Here is a 24,639-nt window from a genome sequence, read left to right on the forward strand (position 1 = left end):
GAAACCGAAGCACGTTGTTGTCGCTAAACTGCTGGACTCCTGTAATGATCTTAATATTCAAATATGAGCATGTATAATCGGTAAAATTTGATTTTATCCTACGTTTTTGCGCTATGAAGGTGTCGCAACATCGGCGTACGTTTTACGGCAGCGTCCGTTCAGTTTGATTGGACGTCCGCTGTGCCGTAAATCGTGCCGTCCACAGAACGCATGGGACTGAGCTGATCAAGCGTGTGTGTGCATCTGGAATGTAAGTTTGCGCAGTAAAAACGTTGTAAATCTTCTTATTTTATTCTATCATGTTGTTTGTGTTTTTATATTCACGGTTTCTGATACTTGCTGTGTGTGTTAGCGGCTAACTAGCGGCTAACTAGCATCAGAGGATGAACCCAAACAGTTTAGCCACGTAGAAGTAGCGACAACAGTCACAAACTGATAAGAAATAAAATAAATGTGTTGCATTAGAACGTAAAATCAAACTAATTATTACCAGTAGAATAAATAAAACAATAAACAAACGTGAAATACGCTTATTCAGAGGCTTGTTGTGCTTTGACAATGTCTCTTGTGGCCACAGCTGAAGGTGTAGCTCGACTTCAACACTTTAAAAAGTCAGATTTTTAAAAATAACATTTAGCAGATTAAAGACATCGAATGACAACGTGTCCTTAAATGGTCCATGATGCATGTACAGGGTCACATTTACTGAAAATCAGAGGTTAAATTAAGGTCAGAGCTCACAGATCAGACTGCAAACAGTAGAAATGACAGACAGAAATACTTTATGAAACTGTCCACATAGAGTTCATAGTGGGTGTGGATTGTCCAGACTAGTGACGGTTCTGCTCCTGGAAGGACGTGTTGCAGTTGGATTTTGTGAATATTAACTAAATTTATTTTCAGAGTCAGATGTCTCAAAATAAAAAGATCTAAACAGTCATTTACCTCCAAGGAAAAGCCAGAACACTGTCATGTTTGTTTTACTTTATTTGTATGTATGTATACTTTCTGGATGAAACATGTTAATTGAATCTAAAGGTAGAAGTTCACCGAATACACTGTGGTGGGAGATCTGTTATCATTTTAGGATTATTCGTATTTAATTGATGGTTCAGGAAACACTGACATCACTGACGTTTGTTAAAATAAACATTTCTTTGCATTGGCCCAATTAAATTATCTGCAGTAACTTAAGTGCTGAGTGTAATCAGTTTGCTGACTGTCTGTTGTTAACTGATTAAATCAGTCCCATGTCTCATAATGCACTTTATTTGCCAGAAAAAATGAGGAATATTTGCTGAAAACACAAACGTATAAACAGCTGTGATGCTTCATCCTGACCTCAAATGTTTTGTCGCTCATTATTAATTGTGGAGTTTATAAATCTGTGCAGGAAAACATTTGGGTTAATAAATTTCCGTACAGTGACAGAAACATAACAGAGGATTGGAATAATCAGAGAAGTTACCGTCTGGTCCACACGTGTAAATTCTTAATGGTTGGATTGTTTAATAGAATAGAATAGTTGGTGATGCTGGGATTTTGATACCAGGAAGCTTTAGACACTCAGTGTTGTAAAAGTTTTTGCATTGTGTTGTTGTCTTCTAACAAACATTGTGACTGATTTATCTGAAACACAATCTAACTTTATGCTGAACCTCCTACACCTACATTCATATTTATCTTTTTGCATTTACATGTTTTTAACAGCCCTGTTCGTTAATAATCCATCTGCTTTTGTACCAACATGCAATTTATGATCTACTAAAACTTACCTGTAAGCTTCGCCCAGTATTTAACTTACGATACTTGCATAGATTACACTAGCTTTATGTCGGAGCTCTTTCTTCTAACTTGTTTGTTTCCGTCTCTCAGTTTGTTTCTCGGACACACGTCAGGATGGAAGCCAAATCCAAAAAGCCTTTTTCTCCTAAAGCTGGGAAGAAGTTCAATCAGAAGGGAAAAGGTAAAACACGTGTCACATACTCACGCTGTGATCTTTGAAGCAGCTTTATCTCTGACGCGTCTCGCTCCGTTTAGATTCAATCGGGACCAAACTTGGAGGAAAACCTGGCGGCAAAAAACCCTTCAAGCCGTACAACAACTCAGAGAAGAAGAGCCGACCGGGGAAGGGCGCAAATGGAGGCAAGAAAGACCAGAAATTTGGTTTCTCCAAAGGTGGGAAAGGAGCGCTGGGGAAGAGGAAGATGTCGACAGTTAAGGATGAAGGAGAAGGTGAGAAAACATAACAACAACCTAAAATGAATCCTTTAAACTGGCAGGAAAGTCTGGCTGTCAATCATGAGATGCATAAAACAGGCTGAGATGAAGATATTTTGCACATATAATCTGCATATTTGTACATTTTATTACCTCAACACTTGTTATATTAACACAAAACAAGACAGAAGCTCGTACAAATGAGAGCATTATTACGTTGTTCTGTCCTTAAACATTCATAACACGTTCTGATTTGGTTTCTGCAGACGTTTTTCCGTTTTCAGCTCCTGGCAGCTCGTGTTGGTCTTTTTGTTGACAGTGGAGTTGTGTGCACAGGTTGTGATTCCCTTTGTGTGTCTGTGCCATCAGGTCCGACGGCCAAGAGGGGAAAGAAGGAGGAGCTGACGAAGGAGGAGCTGAACAAGATCCGGCAGCAGAAGAAGAAAGACCTGAAGAAGAGCCGGCAGCAGGCGGAGAGGAAGGACATGTTCGAGATCATCTGTCAGTCCAAACAAGTGTGGGGAGAGCTGAGGAGGTAAACACACGTAAACACACACACAAACAGAGTCAGAAAGTTGGAATTAGAGGTGATTTTGTCTCATGTACAGACCTGGAAGGTGTAACATGGTTTATGTGTCCTTTCTACTGGCGATCATTGACAGATGATGGTTTTTTTGTCAACAGGAAAAACTGTGACGAAGACACGAAGAAGAAACTGATGAAGAACCTTCACGATCTGATGCGAGGGAAGATCAAACAGGTGCATCTCAACGTCTGCCTCGTGTTTTCTGCAGATTTTTAATTGCTTGACGTTGCACATCAGCAGCTTCTGTCGGTGGAACTCTTCTTTTTCAAACCGGCTGCTTCAGTTTGTAGTATTTTGGGTCACATATTTGCAGGATTGTTCATCGTTTTGCTGAGATTTCAGGTCTTCAGGCTGCACAGAGAAACCTGCTCTTATTTTATTTCTTCATGTTTTTTTGTTATAAATCTTGTGGTTTTTCCTTTCCTGCCTCCAGATGGCGTTTGCTCACGACTCTGTGCGAGTGCTTCAGTGCTTCATTCAGTTCGGCAGCCACGAGCAGAGGAAGGAAGTGTTTGAGGACCTGAAAGGCGAGTTGTGTTTTTTTAATCCTTGTCTGCTGCTTGTTAACAGTTATTGCTGCTGAGACTCTCGTATCGTAGTGACCTTCACTGTGCACAGATTAACTGAGAAGCTACCAGTGTTTTGTGCCTTAGATGTGCACAGATAATGTCTGGAAAATGTCCAAATATCCAGAGAGAGAAACCTGCCTGTTAGTTCAGAACAATCTGGTGGCAGTGCTGGATTTAAAAAAAGATGTGGTGGATAGTTTTGCACAAAATCTAATAATGAAAATAAGATCTGAAAGTCCTGCAGCTCACAGTGTTACTGTGAGTTCAGACTCTGATGCTGCATTCATGTAACGTTTAAATACTTTAAAATGTTTTACTGACAGTAAAGCTTTTCTGTATCTCTTACATAAATCTCGCCTCTGATAAGTTTTGGGGTTAGAATATTACTGCCAGAGTCCAGGTTTAGGACTGATCTGATCCCATCAGGATCTCAGAGGCTTCATTCAAGAATCTCCTTCAGAGATATTTACTGTTTGTCCTTTGCTTTCTTTTACAGACGACGTCATCGGTTTGTGCAAGTCGCCGTACGGCAAACATGTGGTGAAGAAGATGATGATGTACGGGTGAGTCAGACCCAAACGGTTTCTTCTTCTTCTTCTCTTTCAGTCTATGCCTATAAACCTGTATCTGCTGTTTAATCCATGTTATTTAAATCAAGCAGAAAACCAGAAACACGTCTTTGCGTTGAGCTGCTACATCCTGCAAAAGGTTCACAAACTTTAATGAGCATTTCTTGAAAAGTTAATCTAATAACCTTCATGAAGGAAAATTTACTGCAGATTTCTCCCATTAGACTTGTTAACTATCTGGATGTGACTAATAAACTGATCACGTCACTGCTGCTCACATGTTCCTGCAGATGAAAAAAGCAAAAAATAAAGATTTAACCTTATTTATTAATTTTTTTTAGTTTTGTTGTGCAGTTTTGGAGTACAAAAAGAAAAGGAGAAAAAAAAGGAAACACGCCTCGAGGAGAAGTTTAAATTTAAAGCTTCGATCTCTCTGGTTTGGACTTGATCACAACCCTCATAATGAAGCGTCACAGTTCAGAGCTTCAGAAAGACTCCAGACTCCTTAAACTTTCCCCGACTATCTCCTGAGCAACTTTCTTAAATAACTGATGCACACAAAGCAACAGAAGAGTTTCAAAACCCTTTTTTGTTTCAGTTTTAATGTAATTAAGAGCTTAAAACTGAGAAAGAACGGATCATAGGTTTGCTAGAAGAGAAAATCAAACCTTCTAGAAGGTTTCTCAGACTCTGAATGAAGCTTCTCTGCTCGTCTGTGCAGCAAACAGTGACCAAACTTTTTCTTTCTTTATCAGTAAAAGATGGAAATAAAAACTTAATCTTGCTTAAAATATGAAAGAAATCGTCATCTTTCACCTCATAAATGTCGGCGTTCAGGACATTTTTGACTCACAGCAGCAGCGTTTACCTGCAGACTGATGGTCCGTGTGTCGGTTTATTTCCTCGGCAGGAACAAGGAGCTGGTGGCGGCCGTCATCCAGTCGTTCAAAGGCCACGTGAAGACGATGCTGCGCCACGCCGCCGCCTCCTCCGTCATCGAGTACGCCTACAACGACAAGGCCGTGCTCGCTCAGAGACTCCTGCTCAGCGACGAGCTCTACGGAAACACCTTCACCATCTGCAAGGTGAACTTCATCTGAATGTTCTGAAGCGTCACCGGCATCTTGATCGCATTTTCACAGAATACTTTGCACACTGGACACATACTTTTACACATTTTTAGACTTTTAAATCACGACAAGTCTCAGAAATGATCCTGCCTCCTCAGATTTGAAGCAGGTTTTTCACTTTTCCGACATATAAAATGCAAAGAAAGACAAGAACCGTCCTGATTAAAACATTCCTGCGTCTGTGCGTCCAGTCTGCAGCCTGCAACACCATCGACAAAGTTCTGGAGGCGAATCCGGACAAAGCGAACTACATCATCGACGAGATGAAGCAGATTCTGACACCGATGGCTCAGAAGTAAGACCAGAGGACGACTACACACAGATTTAAATTTATCAAACATCTTCTCAGCATTTGTTCGTTGATACAAGAGCCAGAATCAGTGCAGTTGTTCTGATCAGTCGAGCATGTTTTGGATAATTTATCGAGCAAAACTACAAACATTTTCTGTTTTTGGACATTTAATAGTTGAATGTTTTACTGGATAAATGATGTTTAGTTACAGAAGAAGCACATAAAACAGAGAACTTTCATGTTAATTGTGAGTAAAACCACATTTGGGATGAATTAACATTTACTTTGGAAGCTTTATTGAGTTTGAATTTTAATCAGACGAGTTACAAAAGTTTTCTAGTCATGAAGTCGGATTCTTTAATAAATGGAAAACAAGAAACTGCAAAAACATGCAGCTGCTGTTTTATTTTAATTTAGTCTTTTCCCTTTTTATGTAACCTTTTGTGATTTAAACTCACTTGCTGCACATGTTTTCCACTCAGTTTGATTGAATTCTACCTTTTTTCAGAGAACAAGTCATCAAACACTCTCTGGTGCACAAAGTCTTCCTGGATTTCTTCCTGTTTGCTCAGGACAAACAGAGAACCGTAAGCATCTTTATCGTCTTATAGGATTCATACATAGTTATACAGCTGCAGCAGGTGGTGCAATATGACAACTAAATACTGCTGCAGCTCACGCACATGAAATATTAGATCCTTTTCCTCAATAAGTTTGATATTTTAATCAACTTTTAGGACTTGTGGTGAAACCTGACGATGTTTCAGGACGTTTTGTGATGTGTGTGTTTTGTTTTTTTTCACCTCTGACCCGTTTGCCGTCATCAGGAGATGATCGAGTCCATCCGAGAGGCGGTGGTCTACATGGCTCACACTCACGATGGAGCGCGAGTGGCGATGCGCTGTCTGTGGCACGGAACGGCGAAGGTGAGTTTACATCCACGCAAAGTCTCCAGGAAAACAGAGCTGCAGATTCAGGGCCAGAAGAAACCTCTAGAGGAGTCATTTAGTGACATTTGAGACAAACGTGTGCACAAACTAAAAGTGTGCGTCTTAAAACAGAGTCCTCGACGACAATATGAGCATCAGATTAAATGTTCTATTATATAATACATGCATCTGAGAAAAGAAAAAGATCTGAGGAGCTCTGACGTGTATTTGGCTGAAAAAAATCAAATATTTTTTGATCATTTAAGTTTTTTTTTTTTTGAGGCAGGCAGGATTTGGTGCTGAAGTGTTGAGACGTTTAAATAAAACAAAAAGAATGTTTTACTTGAAGTTACTGAAAAGGAAGTACAATTTAAAACGAATATTTTAAATTCTAAAGTGCATAAATTTCAAATAAAAGCTGCAGTTTATGTTAAATCAAAGCGACGATGTTCATTTTACACAATGTGCACGTTTAAGACGACAAAACTAAAAACGTCTGGAGAGGAAATCAGTTCATATTTTTTTATGGTGATTGTTTCTTATAGTATTTTATTTCTGGGGGGATTCTCAGGAACAAACTGGCTTCTAGCTTGTTTATTTGAATCAAAAATGAAAGCCAAACGAATATATTATTAATCAGATTAAAGTAAAAGCTGCATGTTTACAGTGTTTGGTTCCATTGTGGTGCTTCAGGTTGAATAAAAGCAGCAACACTGAGTTCAGACACAATCATGAAGCTGCTTTGAGTGTTTTAGGGATTAAATATTAACACGTCTTCTACATTATTATCATTATTATTTGCTGCTGGTGAAAGCAGCTCATGGTAGGGAAGTAGAAGTCTGTTAAATGTTTGTTTGTTTTTCCCCTTTCAGGACAGAAAAGTCATCATCAAGACCATGAAGACGTACATGGTGAAGTTCGCCACGGTGAGTTCACAACAAAGCTTCGTTCATTAACAGAACAGTTTGTACGTCGTCACCTCAGTGGAGTTTAGAAAAGAGAAGGTGGTTTAAAATAAGGATGAATATTTACCAGAGTTACTGGAGGACGTTTAGACGAGAACACTTCATTTCAAAGGTTCTTTTATTCAACCTGAGCCTTAAAAAGCAAAGTGAGTCAAATAATAAATGCATTAATGAGAGGATTTGTATTTAAAAAACAAATTAATCAACTGGAAGTAAAATAAGAGGAAATTAAAACATCTGAGTTGCCTGTAAGGATGAAATAAAGAGCTTTAGATTGTTCAGCAGGAGCACAGGAAGTGAAAGACTCAATAAAAGCATCTGTAGCTTCATTATAGTGTGTTTGATGTTAAAATACAGCGTTGAGGAGATGGTACGTGGTCAAAATTAATGCTTCATGCATGTATAAGACATCATCATAATCCAGTTCTGATCAAATCCGAAAATTTATCGGGAAACATGATTATTCCTGTAAAAGAACTTGTTTTTAAGGTGGACTGACGATGTTTAAAAGTTAAAATCCTCCACATGTGTCCTCTGTGACTCTATAGATGAAATAATATCTACATGTTAACTTCCAGCTGCACCTTGTTTGGAATATTTTGCACAACTTCAAGTCGTGTTTTTACATTTGTGTTTAACATCAGTGACTGGTTTTCTAATTCCTAACACACCACATAAGCCACCTTAAAAAGAACAAGCTCCTCTGCTGTTTTCATAGATACATGTGTTATTTTTTATTTATTCTTGTGTGAATGCACCGACAGGATCACTGCTTAGTTTCACTAAATAACAGGAACTCTGTTAGTAACTGTGAACGTTGTGCGTTTTATTGTGTCTGCATTGAGAACTACTTCCTGTTTGTAGCCGATGGCGGCTGAACTGACGTGTTGTTCTGGTGTTAAAGGGGGAGTTCGGTCACCTGGTTCTTCTGGCCATGTTCGACTGCGTGGACGACACCAAGCTGGTCAAGCAGGCCGTCCTCTCAGTGAGTCCCACGCTGAAAAAACAAACGGATATGTTTATATCAGAGCAGGTTTAATTAATCGTCTCTCGTCCGTCGTCCCGTTCAGGAGATCTTGGCGTCTCTGGACGAGGTTATCGGGAATAAATACGGCAAGAAGGTTCTGCTGTACCTGCTGAGTCCCAGAGATCCGGCTCACCTGCTGCCCGAGATCATCAAGGTGCTGGAGCAAGGAGACGGGAACGCTCACAGGTAACTTCCTGCCGCTGTCAAAATAAAAGAGTCACAGTCGCTGACATCAAGAGCTTGTGTGAAATATATAAATGATTATCTGCCTTAAAAAAAGTCAAACAGTTAAGAGTATTACCTTGATTAAACCTTATTATGAGGCATTTTTTAAAGATTATTAATCAAAAATCTGGCATGAAGCAGCAAACTTTACATGCTGCTTTCTGTGTTTACGATCTAAATGTTGCAGGAAAACTAAAGGAACTAAATAAAGTGTTTCCTCGATTCTTCTTCAGCCTTCTTGTCCATTTGCACAAGTTTTATTTAGACGTTAATTGTTAAATATTCACATTTATGTATTTTATACACGTAAATGTGCTTTAATCGGCTGTGTTTGGCTGGTTAGCTTTTATCAGGATGATTTTATTTCTAGACATACCTTTTCTTTGTTCTCAAAAGATATTCAGTTTTTAGGATGTTGGAGCATTTTTCTAAATTTCAGAAACCAGGAAATAGTGGTTTAATCAGTTGTAGCTCAGGATGGAAGTCTGTGTCGGCTTGTTTGACAGAAATCTTAGCATTTTTCTGTTATTTCTAAAGCATTTGATTGAACAAAAGTCTGTTATACTTTAGTAAATAAAACCCAAGTTAACATAGCTGGTTTTTACAGACATTTTTTCTAGTTTAGGTGAAATTTTGATGATGTTATTTCCTGACATTTTCCATCTTATTCCTGCAAAATAAAAAGATTGTGGATGTAACTGAGTTTAAATTAAATATGTAGAAACTGCGTTTTTATCTTTACAGGTCAGAAATGATTCCTACAACATTCTGTTCCTCATAGAAACAGTTTTATTTGTGTTATTTTTCCCTGAAAATACTTTCATTTGTGAACAAATAACTGATCAGCTCCACTGTTTGTGCTGTAATTCCTGTTTCTGACCAGCAGATGTCAGCAACAGCCACAGATCTGATTTTCAACACACCTTTAGAGAATTTTCATAAATTATTCTTTATGTTTACGAAGCCAACTTTGACTTGATTCAGTCAGTTACTTCATTACTTTGTCTTTTCGTGGATTGTTTCCGTTCTTATTTGTCCGACATCTGCACAAATGAAGGAAACCGATTCGGTAAATTGATATAAATAATATAAAGATGCAGAAGCTTTGAGGCCTCGTTTGTGTCTCTGCTCAGTAAAAAAGACGTGGCGGTTCGGAGGAAGGAGCTGCTGGAGGTCGTCTCTCCTCCGCTGCTGGAGCATCTCCGTGACAATGCCGCCACCATGGCGATGGACAAAGCCACCAGCGTCACCATCAGCGACATCCTGGCGTCGGCCTGCGGAGACCTGCGACCCGCCATGACGGCCGTGGCCCAGCTGGCCAATCAGGAGCTGGTGCCGGGAGGCATCGGCGGACAGGTCGGTGGATGGTTCTGCTTTTTATATTTCATCACAGAAGTAGAAGCTCAACCTGAACAAACACCCGTCTGGCTTTCTGTTTTGTTTATATATTAAATAGTCAAAAGAAGGGAACTGACTAAACATGTTACCGCTGATCTGCTGTTTGTGCTGCAGCTTCACATGGCTGAGCATCCAGCAGGACACCTGGTGCTGAAGTGGCTCATCGAGCAGGACGTCACGCTGGCAGAGGCTGGAAAAGAAGGTAAAACATAAACATCATCGTTCCATCTCGAATCATCAGCGTCCTTCTGCTCAGACATCTCTGATTTGCTTGAAAGTTTTTTAGCCCAAACTACGGATATTTATTAAAGTTTCTGTGAAGTCTTAGCTTCATATTTTAAATATCGTCCAAGATAATGTCAGACGAAGGTGAACAGAGACTCAAAGTGGTTCTCAGAATATAACCAGGATGTTGTTTTCTGTTTTAATGAGGGCGTATTTATCATTTTCTGACCCCACTGTGGGCATAAACGTTGGCTTGTTGGAGACTAGTGATGTAGCTTTGTGTCATTTCTTTGGTAACTACTTTAGACTACGGACCAATATTTGAGCTTTTGTGGTTGAACTTGTACCGATCAGTTATGAAAGTTCAACTAAAATAACTTTTCCTGATCAGATATTTCATTTTAAAACTATTTTTTCTATCATTGTGACCTGCAGCTACATGTGGTTCAGAAAATATCACAAGTTCACTAATGAATTATGATTATTTTTGCTAATATGAGCTCAGATTTAACTTTTTATGATGACTTCAACTTACGTCACATTATTTGATCAACTTGTCCAACATTACAGATTCTGAATCAATAAAATGTTGAGAAATAACAGTAAAGATTCAGGTTTTTATCTTTAATCGGTTCTGAACCTCAAATTTCAATGTGAGAAAAACCTGCTGAAAGTGGGTCATCAAAATAATAATAAAATCTTGGAACATATTTGATATTTGAAGCTAAAACTTCACTGATATCTTTATAAATGTCCATAATTTATACTATGAAATTTTCAGGTAAATCAGAGCTGGTGGAGCAGAAACTGTTTTAAAAAATAAATCTGATGATTTACGATGACATTCTGCCCGTTAACATCGACTCCTTTGGTCCCGTCAGAGCGCTTTGGCAGGATCCTGGTGGACACTGTGGGGACGGAGAAGATGAAGACGTGGGTCAGAGTGAACAGAGGAGCCATGGTGCTCTGCAGGTCAGTCAATGTGAACAACAATGGTCGTGTTTTATCATTCAGGAGGGAAATCCAGTGACTCACCATCACTACTGGCTGTAAAAGCTTAAACCAAGTTAAACCCTGCAGCGATGCAAACAGGTCGGACTGAAGGAAGGAGAGTTGGGAAAATAATTCTCCTAAAGTAGAACAACCCGACATGAAGCATTAAAAAGGAATAAATGTGGGAACCGAATACTTCAACGTGATAAAAACAAGATAAAAATCAGAAGCTCAGAATTTTTCTTCTCCTTAAATTCCATTTTGCAGCTAAATAAAACTTAAGCAGTGATTTCTGAAACTGAGGATCATGTTTGTGTCACAAAACTCAACGTATCAGGAGTTATTGCTGCACGATGTTGTAAAAAAATGACGTATTTAGTTTTTCTGCAGGATTTATAACGATACGACAAATTACAGGAGTTTTTACTAAATGACTTGAACGTATTAATAACTCTCGATATTGTTAGAAAGTAAATCTGCATTAAAAAAAAAAAAGTCAAATTCATCCAAGATAGTTTTTCTGGAAAAAAAAAACCCCAACAAAAAACTGTTTTCATTCAACATCATTCTGTGTGTAGCTCAAATATTTCTATACAACTCATGGTGCATTTCTTCCTTTTTTTTGCAACCAAATCCTTTTTTCAGAGCACATGTGGAGCCTGCATGGCAACAAATTCAACATCTTGTAAGAAAATACAAGTCTTGATCTCAAACCAGTGAATCAACACTTGCATTTTGTCCCCAAACATTGACATACAAGAATCTAATGACTAAATGCTACGCTGTTAGTTCAAGGTTCTGTTCACCCAAATCATAAAAACCATCCCTTCACATCTGTGTGTATTTATCCAGGTTCTGCAGAATCTCAGATAAACTGTCCTTCCACCAAGTCAAACCTTTAAGTCATCAGTTATTTGCAAACCAAACTGGATATTCAGTCACAAGCGAATCCTCCTTTTTTTTACAAACTGTGTGTTTCTTCCCGTCTTCAGCCTCCTGAACAGCTGCGACAAGTCTGTATCTGCAGACGTGAAGGCGGCGCTGAAGTCCATCACGTCGGAGCTCAGCGCCGTCAGCAACAACAAAGGAGTGGAGATCCTGCTGGAGAACCTGAACAAGTAGAGACTTCTGATTCCCAAACAGACTGCCGGCGTTACACGCTTCGTTTTTGGAGGAAACAACCGACCGAACAGCGAAGGACTGAAGCAGGATGGATTTCTGGACGTGGAAACGACTCCGAGTCCCGTTTGTGTGATTTCAGCCTCTGGTGGGGAAAATGGATTTGTTTGGAATATGTGAATAATTAAAAAGTGCTTTGAGGAGCAAGTGACGCTGCGGGAAGACTGGTTAAAACACACAGATGTTCTGCTTTAGAAGACAAGACACATAAAATCTGCTTCTTCAGCCACGATTAAGCTCCTGATTCTGAACACAGCAGATGAAATGTGGGCGTTAAACCACTGAAAAGTTACAAATCATCTGCAAAAAGTGTTCAAATTCATTAGCTGTAGCTTAGAACTGACTGAAAAAACAGCTTTTATTGTAGAGAAACTGATACGACAAGATAAATCCTGGACTCTCTGCAGTTGAGGTAAAAAAAAAACTATTTGAAAATGTATCGTTCAGAAACCGTGAAAACACATCACCGTCCTGCAGCGGTTTCTGTTTCCACCTCGGTTTAACTCTGGATTATTTATCCAGACACAGATGGACGAATAAGATCCAAACCCAGAAGTTGTCCTTAAGAGTTGTTGCTAATTTGGGCAAACTGATCCTTCAATCAGGACTCGAGATCTTCTGCTTCAGATTGTTTTGTTATATTTTGTATGTTGTGATGAACTGAAAAACAACTAAAGATTATTGTGAGGACTAAACTGTGCGTCTTTTTAAAAAAATTAAACTCAATAAAAAGCTTCAATTATAATCGATACATACGTTTTCTGTTAATCAGCTCCATCGAATCGATTTTATTTTTGCATTTCTGTGACAAAGTTTAAATAAGTAAAACCATAATAAATCTGAATGAAGCAGATTCATTTGGCAGCTCAAGAGAATCACGATCTCAATTTAGTTCCTCTCATCGCTGTGCGACTCCTGAACTATTCAGCGGTGAAGATTGTAATTGTGTTTACGCAAACACTCCGTCAGACAGCTGCACAGCTTTACGAAGACAGATACAAAGGCCTCGCATCCGCCGTCCAGATGTGGATTTATTTCTGTTGTTCGCTCCTGAATCCTGGATTACATGTGAGCTTTAGATGATGAGCAGAGGGTGGATGGAGGAGGAAGGGAAGAGGGAAGGTTTAATATACACGAGTGTAGATTTAAAAAAAATAAGAATCAACTCCAAACTAACACCACTGGTTCAGGTGTTTTCCAGTTTGAGTCCATGCTGTGAGACATATTTACAAAAAAAAACACCACGTGGATGTTAACAAGTTGAACAACTTGACTTTCATTGGTGAAGGAATAAACAATGAACGGATGGATGAAAGGATGCGTAATAAAATTAACTCAGGAACTGTTGGATGGGTAATCGGAAAGTTTTCAAGCACCACATGCGATAACTGAATCTCTTCAACTGTGTCCAAATGGCGAACCTTCGACTTGAATTTTATTTTGGGAGAAAGTCACAGGGAGCTAAATCTGGCCACAAACATCTGTACGTAGTTGTGATACGACCAGACGCCACAGTTCAGGTTGTTTGTTCTGAATGTTCTTCAAGACGTGATAGTGTGCTCACAGTCCAGTTCTGGGAGATTGAATCCTGTTGACGAAAACGACGTACGACAACAACTGCTGTTTCTTCTCTTGGTGGTAGCCGCAGACCCATCCAGGTCCACAGAGAAAGTGCAGATGTGCACCTACCAGTGGTCACAAAAACATGAGGACAGTTTCTGTTTGCACACGTTGGATCTTAAACAGTCCTGAAACTTTTTGATCGACCCTCGTACGGTCCTGATACGTCTAGTTGTAGATGTAAAAGGGTAAAGTTACCACTGCACAGAAGGTCGCATTCATTTCCTGTTCCGTTAGGGCCGAGGAGTTCTCAAGACGTGATTGCCGATTGTCTTCGTCAACCGTCAGAAACCAAAGTTTGTAGTTGCTCTAAAAAGACGAATTACGGGAAACAGTTTCAGACAGTTTCTCAAAAAGTGGCACAAATAACTTAGTGAAAAATGAGAGACGGTGAAAAGCAGAACGCATGGCTCCTGTTTTTCCTCCTCATAGTTGAATGATGACGATGTGAAGTGGCAGATTTCCGTTTTTTAAAAAAGTTCCAGGGTTGTAGACACCTCCCGAAATTTGTCCCACCAACTCATCAGGTAGAAAACATGTTACCACTGATCTGCTGTTTGTGTTGATTCCAAACAAACCGTCGATTCCAGTTTGAATCATTACCAACGTGCCGTCTCGCTGCAGCCCTCCGATCCAAACCGCCTCGTCACGGCTTCGGCTGAACGACGCGGTCGCAGTAGTTGGCAAACTTCCTGGCCGCCCTCCGGGTGAAGTGCACCTTGCCGCGGGCCTTGATGACGGTAGTGTACTCGTGGGCCTTGAGCTTGGTGTAGTAGTCGGAGAACTTGTTGTAGAGGACGGAGATGGGCATGCCGTTGAGGATGACGCCGAAGGAGATGCAGACGAAGGCGAAGACGCGGCCGAGGTTGGTCTCGGGGAACATGTCGCCGTAGCCCACCGTGGAAATGCTCACCTGAAGGAACAAGAGACACAGGAAGCAAGAAAACACCAAGTATAGAGATTTAAACGCAGAAATGAGACAGAAACAGATATTAACCTTACTCAGACATGGACTTATGGTTCTGATAATGGTTCTGGGACTTTGTTTAAGGGTAAAATGACGTTTATCTAAACCACACATTGCAGGATAAAGACATAAAAAAACTGACTGATCAACTAATAGTCGTTCAGTGAGTTTAATTCCCGTAATAAATAGCTTTTATTTTTGGTAGCGGAGTCCAATCACTTGATGGATTCTGATCATCTTTTCACAAAACACTGAAATCCAGCGTTCGTAATTTCATCTCCCTGATAGCCGCCATGTTTTTTTCTAATCATTGTCTTACAGCTGAATCCGACAAGAGTGGTTTTTATTGTCAGTACTTAACAAACAACATTCTGAGCTGAGGGTTTGTTTCGTCAAAAATGTACCAAACAAGACAATTCTCATCTTTGCTTTTTGCTTTGTGGAGAACAGCTCATCTTTAAATACTTCAGCGAGTACAAACTGTGTGATTGTCTGCAGCAATAAACCAGATCACAGTTGTTGTGGGCATGAAGGAAAACGTTTTTTTTTTGATTGTCTGCTTTGTTAAAACAGTGTTCGTCTGGCAGCTTTGTAGAGTGACTGAATCTCTTCAGCAGAAAGATCACAGCAGCTAGTGGCCGTGTTAAAGCTTGTGATTTACTAAATCAGGTTGCTTTTGTTGGGGTGAGTGTTCACGTGGACTCACAGCGGCCCACCACCACGCATGCGGCATGGAGGTGAAGTTGGTGTTGTAGACGTCGTGCTCCACTGTGTAGACCATGGCGGAGAACATGAAGATGCCCATGCAGATGAAGAGCAGCAAACAGCCCACCTGTAGACGTTTTACAGCATTTTAAACCCACAAACAGTCCATCAGCTTATCACTGGGACCAGTCATTCTGCCTTAGTTCACTAACTGTCCTGAAATTCAACATGTGACCAAAGATTTTACAAACGCTTTACTGAATAACTTGGAAAAATAAATAAATCTGACAAAAACGAGACAGTCAGGTGTGTACTTTTAAAAGAATTTGGTGACTTAAGGTGGAATGACTCAAGTATCATGCACAGAAGTGTGCCCGACCCTCATGGGTTGACAAGACATCCATACAGTAGCATTGCAGCAAAACATCCAAAACACACATTATTCTGCTTCTCAGTCCTCAAACTAAATATGGTCAGAAAGATTGTCAAATCTTAGCTTAAAATTTTAACACAAGCTGCGGGTGCTGACCTGCTGGTAGCACTGTCTCAGGGTGAAGCCGAACGCTCTGAGGCCTGTCGAGTGACGAGCCAGCTTCAAGATCCTGAAGATTCTCATCAGACGCATGATCCTCAGAACCTGCCCCACCTACAGACCGGAAACAAAGAAGAACCACTAAATATGGGTGAAGGTGATACATATCTGGAGTTATCTTTACCGAGACGTCTTTACCTTTCCGACACGAGCCACGGTCTCGATGTCCCCGGAGTGCGGTCGGACGTCCTCGTCCTCGAAGCACTCCAGGACTATCTGCAGGTAGTGGGGCAGGATGGCGACCAGGTCGACTGTGTTCAGGACGCTGCGTCCAAAGCACTTGATGTCGGGGGTGGAGGCCAGGCGCAGCAGGTACTCCAGGGTGAAGAAGGTGATGCAGAACGCCTCGACGTTCTCGCCGTAGAATCTGCCGCTGAGCTCGCCGGATGGTGTCTAGGACAGACGAGACGCAGAAATACGGATTTTGAGTATTTGTCAAGGATTCACTCTTTAGTAAGGCTGATCAGGGCATTTTTTACACTGATTGGTATCGGCATAAACTCATTCCTGATTCTGTTTATGTCTGTAAAAGTGTGGAAAGTGTGAATTATTTAAAATCAATAACTGATAGACTGATAAAACAAACTGAGTACAAAGGACATTTATTTTGTGTCTATTCTAGTCAGTGGACCAATTATGCGTCACAGAAGTCTTTGTCGTGGTGTCCCTTGCTCGCTATACTCTCTGCCTGCCAAAACGAGGTTGCTTCAGTGTTAAAAAGTAAAAGGCTCCACCTGGTGGAACAACCAGGTACTACAGCTGATCTACAATACGTGATCGCTAAAATATCAGACACTAAAATCAATACTATCAATATCATTTGCAATTTCACTTTTCTCAATAGCTTGTGCAACATTAGTTTCAGTATCAAGCGTAACATTTCATTTTCATGTGTAATATTACTTATTGCGTCAGTATAACTGCCAGCATTACTTTTTACTTTTCTATTCCAGTCGTATTTTAGCGTACTAATTTAAGTAATGCATCGTACTTGCACCTTATTGCTTGTCTACTTTTTAGACCCTGCATTTCTTATGTCCCATCATTTTGTTTTTTCCAAGCAATATATGGCACAAAAATGTCCTTCGGGATTAATGTGGTTTAATCTTTTCTTATCCTGTTTTCTGTCACGCTTGTAAACGATGGTACAATCTACTCTTTCCATTTCAAACAGTGCCCCACTGGAGCTTTACAACAAGGTTTGTGACCACCAACATGAAAGAACAGCTTAGATGCAGACTTGAAAGTGTTTCTGAATGCATTGCAGAGCTTCAAACACATTGATTTTAATAACTTTAATATACTTCAAGTGTGCATAATTTAAGAAAATGGTATCAGATTTGGACTCGTTATTGACAGGTACTAAATATTAAACAAAAAAAACTTGATTAACAAGTTGAACTATTACTAAACGGACTCAGTTCTGTCACAATAAAGCTCCATTGAATGCAGGGGTTCACATGTTTTAGCTTAAATGAGTGTTTTCCAAAGCATGAGTTTCATGGGAAGCCAATAAAAACCCACCTTGTACTGCATCTCCTCCACGGTGTTGAGCGTCATGGCGACCAGAGACACCAGCACGAAGAAGGACGAGGCGACCGCCGTCAGCTTGGCGGTGATCGAGGAGAACGGCTTCTCCATCAGGTTCCAGATCCTCCTGCGGATCGGCCCGAAGGCCATGCCGTGAAATGATGCCTCGTTCTCCTCCATCTCCACCTGGAGGGCAGACATGCACAGGTGTGACGACAAACCAGAAACAAAACACTTATTGAAAATGGAACATGATGCAGGAGACCAAAGTAAATAAAATCTCAAGAACTCAAAGTTGCAACACGACTGAATTAAAAACCACATGCCAAGAAAACACACAACTGGTACTGTGATGGAAACATCTGTCTAAATCTGTGCCAAGAAAAAGCTTATTCTGCTCGGCCCATCTGTCAAGAGGGTGAAGCAGAGATTTATAATGTAGGTCAGAGAGACCAAGAGTCAGCAGCAGATTACTGGCAAAGTCTCAGGTAGACATATATATAAAGAAACAGCATTAACTACTCCACAGACGAAGCAGTCGAAGGGATTTCTTAACGTTTTATACATGGAGAGGAGCTGGTGGTGAACTAATTAGTCCTCAGTGACTAATTCATTGTAGAATTATATAACTCTCATGTTTTCAACGCGGTGACCACCACAAGTCCTTTGACATTCACTGCGTTTATCTGAAAGCTCTAGAACTTGAAGAATACAAACCAAATGATCTGAAGTATTTAAATCAGCGGCACTAATTTAGGAGAAAATTGTGTCGCACAGTGTTTCTCTAATTGTGCTGTGAAGTGGCTGCACCTGTGCTGCATTAGGTGAGTCACTTTAAAAGGGGTAAACATTTATGCAATCACCTATTTTACATGTTTAATTAATTGGCATTACTTTGTTGAAATCTGTTTTTATTTTGAGATGAAAGGGTCTTTTTTTGTGGAAATTCTTGTCAGAAAAAGCTGGATTATGTTGACAATGACTCAATGTTGAAAAGCAATAAAAGGGGAAACTTCTAAGAGGGGTGAATACTTCTTATAGACGCTAGAGGTAAAGTATTAGATGCATTTAAATTGCAAACTTACACAAACTTCTGCCAACAGCTGCTGCTGTATCTTCAACTGGTCGTTCAGCTCGTCCTGCCTCTCTTCAAAGGAGATGCGGCAGCAGCGATGGCTGTTTTTGATTCTGACGCCCCAGTAGTTGATCTCCTCCAGGAAGCTACGAGGACACAGCTCGTCTTTAATCCACAACACTCCAGTCCTGATGGAGAGGACGGACACAAACGGGATTTATTCAGGAGGTCATAAGAAGACATAGAAACTCATTTTATTCTGTGTTTTGTCTCACATGTAGAAGTTGAAGATGTTGTGAAAGACTTGTGGGTCCCGGTCGAAGAAGAACTCGTTGCTGTGGACAACGTAGTCGTCACAGAGGTCCAGCTTCCGGTTGTGGTCCGTGTACGTCGCCAAACGGCCGATCCTCGTCTTAGGATATCTGGCGGCTAACCTGTAGGGCAGGTGGTACACCTGGAGAAACCCACAACAGAAGAGATTAAATAAAAACAGAACATGTTTTGAGTGAAGAACATGTCACATTTATCAGCTGAAGTTTCGAAAATCTCGTCACCAACCAGCCCGAGCCACCAGTTCAACCGTCTATTAACTTGTTGATCATTCTATTAATCATTTTATAGTTAACAAAACATTAAAAACTGAAAAATATCCATCACAATTTCTCAGAGCCAGAGGTAGCGTCTTCATGTTGGTAGTTTTGAGCAATAAGTATGTAATTTACAATAAAATCCATCTGGTACTTTTTGCTTTAAAAAGAAGAAATCAGGTGTGACATGCAGTTTCTGAATGAATCCTAGAAGTTAAATTACAGTTCTTGTTCCTCTGTTGTCCACTTTAACATCTGTGGAAATCAAAATTAGTCCTTGCACTACTGCCATTGTCAATATACAGGCTTCCTCTTGGCCAGATTAATGTCTTCCACCCTTTCTATGCAGATGACACACACTTCTATGTTCGTCTTTAAACCATTAGTCTTGATAATCTATCAGTGATAGAAATGCTTCAATGACAATAAAGTCTGATGTTTTAATCACTGGTTTCAATATTCCCAGCAACCTGCTTCACAGTAAGCTGACCAAAAACACTGAGCAATCTGCAAGAAATCTGATGTTGCCCCCTTGTCATCCAACTTCAGTCATTTCTGTCTGAGACTGATTTAAAGGTTATACATGCAATTATCTTTTCCCACCTTGATAACTGCGACAGACTTTAGGATCAGTCAAAGCTTCCTGCAGCAACTCCAACAGGTGCAAATCGAATAAATACGATTCTTTGACTCCAATGCTCCCCACCTCACACTGGCTACATCTGTAATTCTGCATTGATTTCAAAATTCTACCTTCATTTAGGACTTGAAATAGCCTTGCTTCTAATTACATTACACACCTAGGAACCCCTCATGTCCTTATCTGAGGTTGGCAAATGGAACTGTGCTTGTTATTTCCAAGTCTTGTCTGGTGAACGAAGGTTATGAGGCCTTTGAGGAGAAAGAACCCTAACTGTGAAACCGTCTGAATGTTGAGAACATCTTTAAATTCTCATATCTCCTCACAACTTTTGTTCATCAGAAGGTTCCCACAAATGTTTAATATGTAGTTGTGTTTCATTATTGGTTTCTGTTTACATAACTTTTCTGTTTGGATTGTTTTTAGGATCTCTGGTTGTGTCTATGATCTTCGTTCTATGATGTGTTTTTATGTTCTCAGGCTACTTTTCTTGTATTCTCAGTGTTTTTAGTCCTATTCACACAAAACTAATGTTACCTGAGGACTTGGAGTAAAATGTAATACTTGCAGAGTTGGTCTGTGTCTTAATCCAGTATGAATGTCCATACATTTGTAAGGTTCGACCACAAGTTACCAATCATATTTCACCAAATTCACCAGTCTGTAGGTGGCGACATCCACATATCGACATTTGCAGATCTAAACATATGTTGCTGTTGCTTTTTTTAAAACCTTTCTAATAATATAGCAGCACTCGAGCAGTGTTTTTTTTTTTCTTAGAAGCTCAGTAAAGTTACCGTTCCTCCGACGTTGATGTTGAGGGTGAAGTGTTTGGTTGGGGACAGCAGCAGGCGGGACGGAGACACCGGCAGTCGATCCTCCACCTCCTCGTGTTCGTACTCGGCGTAGAGATCGTAGATGTCTCTGCCCAGGTCCTTCACAAGTAAAACAAACTTCCTGCTTTTACATGATGTCAATAAACAGCATATAGACATGACTGAAGAATAGAAGACGTGGATACTGGGTATGAATTACAAAAGAGAACAACAAGCAAACTACATAAAATTCTGCGATCAAAGAGAATGCAACAATATCCTTTATCCCATATTTAATTAAAGCATTTAAGATTCTGATTATGGCAAACACATTTGGCTGCCATTGGTCCTTCTAAAGCCAGAAAACTGAGCCAGGAGGAGGTGCACAAGGCTACTTTCTCCTCAGATTACTGAAATTATAATATGCTGAAAGGTTAATGTGCAATTTTCGCCCAACAATGCCAAAAATCTGTTTTTAGTTTGTCTAATTTGTTCAACTACATTTAATTTGACCAAGATTTTTACAGTTGAAAGCAAAGAAACCTGCAGAAAAACTACAAGAAATATAAAAAATATCACACAAACCATAAACAAATCTCACCTGCATGGAGTTCCATGGCTTAATGAAGGTGTTGTATAGCTCCAGGTGTTCGGCCAGTTCTTTGGCAGCTTGAGTCCGGCTGCCCGGTTTGTAGCTGGAGAACAAGCTCCTGCTACGAGTTCTGAGGTGGGTCAACATGCTCAAAGTGTTCGCACTCAAACAACAACAAAAAAAATTAAACGGCAGGGTGAAACATCCTTTAACACCATCAATGTGTCGTACACTCTGCTGGCATCTTGTACACCTCGATCGCACACGTTGAGGAAGAAATCATGTTCCCATAAATACTGTTCGGACTCGGTGCAAGCAGCTGTGATGAGGGAGGACGCGACTCCGGCCGTCTAATGCTGCCGACTGAGATGATCTGGGTGCTTAAAGTTTTAAATGCTATTATCCTCTTGTGTCCTCCCTTGATCTCACTCTCCTCCCACTGACTGCAGCATCTCTGAACTCCCGGTGCTAAATTGGGTTTACAGTGTGATCCTTTAATAACACAATCGTAGTGTTGGTCCACAATGAATCGTCTCAACAACAATCGGATGAATCGCCACAGAATGTTGGGACAGTGTGTGTGGAACCCTCTGACTCTAATGAATTAATTTTCTACATAGGGCCATTATCAGATCATACTTGTATTTTGTCACCTGGCTGCACAGGTGTGTCACAGCTATGTTGGCTACGTGCTAACATCAGTTTCAATATTTTTTTTTGACTGCATGGATTGGAACAATATTGAGTTAATTCACAGTCTCCAAATGATGCAGCTGCTCCTACTGGACGCACAATTAGGTTGACAGTTTGTGGCTTTAAGTTAAGTTACTACTGGATGGATTCCAGTCTTGTTTTGATAAATCACCATCCATCAACGTTTTCCAGCTCTTCCTGGGGGAATCCCAAGGTGTTCCCAGGCCAGATGAGATATGTTATCTGGGTCTACCCCTGGGTCTCATTGGGCCAGGTGCAATGCCAGCTGGGCGACGGGCAGGTAGAACAGCTTTAAGGCTCAACTTCCGGAGCTGAAAAATGAAGTCAACATGGAACCGTAAAAAATTGCAGTTCCTCAAATGGCCACTTGAGGTTATGAGTCAATCTGCATAAACTCCCTTGATAAAATAACCAACTTTACATCAGAAATAATCACGTGACAACCCGGTACAAAAAACAGTTCTGGTCTCTACAGCTATTTTTCCCGTTCATGAAAACTGTACAGGGGGTGACTTTTTCTAGAACTCATCCATTTAAATTGTATTAAGGTTTAAAGTTATGCAATAATTAAGGATGTGGCCAAGAGACCCGCCTCAGCTCCACCACTTTGGTCATTTTTGGGGTTAGGCTAAGCAAAGCACTGCCAACATGGCAACCAAAACAACAACATTGCTTCTAAAATGTTCTTTAAGGAGTATTTCCGTGACGTCAGGGGGTTCTTACATCTAAATAGCACTCGCATGGTTTTATACCCACCTCTGCATACAAACAAAAGAAAGAAATCTGCCGCCACGATCAAAGTTATCTGGTCGTCTGCAAACTTGAAAATCTCTATATTTCTGTTGAGACATCAGTGATTAATGAGTTCATGGTGGAGGTGAACATACCCAGTTAAAATACTGGTCTTAGGAGCATCACACTGATAAAAAAAAAAACAAACAAAAAAAAAACAGACATGTAATAATGCTTGAATAGCAAACGTCCACAGACTGTGTCAAATACAATCATACAGCACCTGAACTCAAAGCCTTTTCGTGCAGCATCAGCAGCAGACTCCTGTGGTGAAGCAGGAGCTGAGCTGGAAGGCAAAGCTTTTCATTTACAAGTTGATCTACATCACAACAGTCACATATGGCCATGAGCTCTGGGTAGTGACTAAAAAAAAGCCACACCGAATCAGGTTTCCTCTGTGGGGCTTCTGGGCTCATAGGATAAACTGCTCCTTCACGGTAAGTGGAGCCACTCGGTTCACACATTTGGATCAGGATGCCTCCTGGGGGACTACGATTGGAGGTTTTCCATCTTTTCTGGGAATGCCTGGGTATCGCCTTGGGATCCCCCAAAAGGAACATTGCTGAGAAGATGGAGGGAAGTCTGGACAAACCAAATTAGCCTGCTGCCACGATGACCAGACTCTGGATAAGGACTAGAAAATGGATGATTTGATTTTAATGCCAAAGACACGAGAACGGCAGCAAGGCATGAGTTGTAAAACATATTTACAGTAAGTATTTTGCATAGAATGACCATTTAAAAGCTGTGTTGGGTTTTGGGAGTTGAGTCATTTGGTCTTATTCAGTTAAATTTCATATCAAAATCATGAAGTTAAGACTTTTTGCCTAAAAAGAAAAATGAAATTAGTCAAAACAAGCAAAAAAAAAAACAAAAACATGAGTCAGTCAGGCGATGCTTCTCCTTCACATGTGGCGTCTTCGTCTTAATCCAAGACTGTGTTTGACGTATTCTGTCAACTCACTCGTATAGATGGAGATTAATCCTTGCTGCAGTTAAACGGACTCGCCGTACGGATGGAGGTGGACTCGCTCCAATAAAAACGACTTATCAGCTCTCCCACCGTCTCGACCCACTTCCTTGCATTCAAACCCTCCCGTTCGTCCGTCAAGCCGCCCTGATCCGGCCGAGACAAGACCGAAGCGGTGATTCTCTGCACAGATTAAAAACCGAGCGCCGAGTGATGCAGAGAGGGAGAAGTTATTACCTACAGAGGTTTCTCTTCCTGATTGTGGCTCGTCTTTCTTTGCTGCTCTTGCAAATTAAAACATGTTCAGAAACCTGAACTAAACGGGAGGTCTAAGCAGTGACGGGAACCTGAAACCTCCACAAATCTTCACAACATCGACTGTTCAGGACAGTTGCTCCAGGTTTCACCCAACATGCCTCCTGGAACACATCCTTGAGGATTAAAAAAACATTTGTTTGCAGTTTGAATTCGTCCTCATCCTAACAATCATCCTTCACCATTCGAGTGTGTCTTCTTGACCTCCGGATCGCTAGTTTGACCAAATGTGAATTCAAACACTTCTTCACAACAAAATGTCCAGTCTTCAGGCTTTGGAGGGATCATTCCAAGTCAAGAGTCACTTGTGTCAAAGTCAAGGAGTTTCCGGCAAAGTGACTCCCATTTGTCTCCTACCAATAAAAGGATGACAAATGTAGTCTGGGATCTTGGTTTGAACCACATTATCTGCTAATGT

At 40.5% G+C, this 24,639-nt stretch overlaps 2 protein-coding genes across 2 annotated transcripts; one reads left to right on the plus strand and one right to left on the minus strand.

Moving 5' to 3' along the window:
- The first annotated feature begins 185 nt into the window (after positions 1 to 185).
- Positions 186 to 13,052, plus strand: pum3 (pumilio RNA-binding family member 3). The gene is made up of 18 exons (XM_008298955.1): positions 186 to 250; positions 1,876 to 1,966; positions 2,041 to 2,235; positions 2,590 to 2,755; positions 2,905 to 2,980; positions 3,240 to 3,333; positions 3,872 to 3,938; positions 4,855 to 5,029; positions 5,266 to 5,369; positions 5,875 to 5,953; positions 6,194 to 6,292; positions 7,168 to 7,221; positions 8,165 to 8,245; positions 8,331 to 8,473; positions 9,646 to 9,868; positions 10,025 to 10,112; positions 11,017 to 11,107; positions 12,121 to 13,052. The coding sequence occupies exons 2-18, from the start codon at positions 1,900 to 1,902 to the stop codon at positions 12,248 to 12,250; spliced, it is 1,932 nt and encodes a 643-aa protein (XP_008297177.1). The 5' UTR covers positions 186 to 250; positions 1,876 to 1,899; the 3' UTR covers positions 12,251 to 13,052.
- A 1,501-nt stretch (positions 13,053 to 14,553) lies between these two features.
- Positions 14,554 to 21,577, minus strand: kcnv2a (potassium channel, subfamily V, member 2a). Its single transcript, XM_008298953.1, has 9 exons — positions 21,440 to 21,577; positions 20,821 to 20,958; positions 19,072 to 19,250; positions 18,807 to 18,984; positions 17,716 to 17,907; positions 16,330 to 16,584; positions 16,129 to 16,245; positions 15,601 to 15,726; positions 14,554 to 14,840 (listed from the first exon to the last, which is right to left on the minus strand). Exons 1-9 carry the CDS (start codon positions 21,575 to 21,577, stop codon positions 14,574 to 14,576), a joined length of 1,590 nt encoding a protein of 529 aa, XP_008297175.1. The 3' UTR covers positions 14,554 to 14,573.
- Between the last annotated feature and the right edge of the window lie 3,062 nt (positions 21,578 to 24,639).

The sequence above is a fragment of the Stegastes partitus genome, unplaced genomic scaffold (assembly GCF_000690725.1).
Source record: "Stegastes partitus isolate 25-593 unplaced genomic scaffold, Stegastes_partitus-1.0.2 Scaffold1363, whole genome shotgun sequence".
NCBI lineage: Eukaryota > Metazoa > Chordata > Actinopteri > Pomacentridae > Stegastes > Stegastes partitus.

Excerpts from the sequence above, each read along its gene's own strand:
- pum3 (XM_008298955.1), top strand. The coding sequence starts at position 1,900 with ATGGAAGCCAAATCCAAAAAGCCTTTTTCTCCTAAAGCTGGGAAGAAG. Across the intron at positions 2,236-2,589 it reads AGTTAAGGATGAAGGAGAAG|GTCCGACGGCCAAGAGGGGA; the intron begins GTGAGAAAACAT and ends CTGTGCCATCAG. Across the intron at positions 3,334-3,871 it reads AGTGTTTGAGGACCTGAAAG|ACGACGTCATCGGTTTGTGC; the intron begins GCGAGTTGTGTT and ends TTTCTTTTACAG.
- kcnv2a (XM_008298953.1), bottom strand. The coding sequence starts at position 21,577 with ATGTTGACCCACCTCAGAACTCGTAGCAGGAGCTTGTTCTCCAGCTAC. Across the intron at positions 19,251-20,820 it reads ACATCAACGTCGGAGGAACG|GTGTACCACCTGCCCTACAG; the intron begins GTAACTTTACTG and ends GGGTTTCTCCAG. Across the intron at positions 14,841-15,600 it reads ATGCGTGGTGGTGGGCCGCT|GTGAGCATTTCCACGGTGGG; the intron begins GTGAGTCCACGT and ends TTGTTCCTTCAG.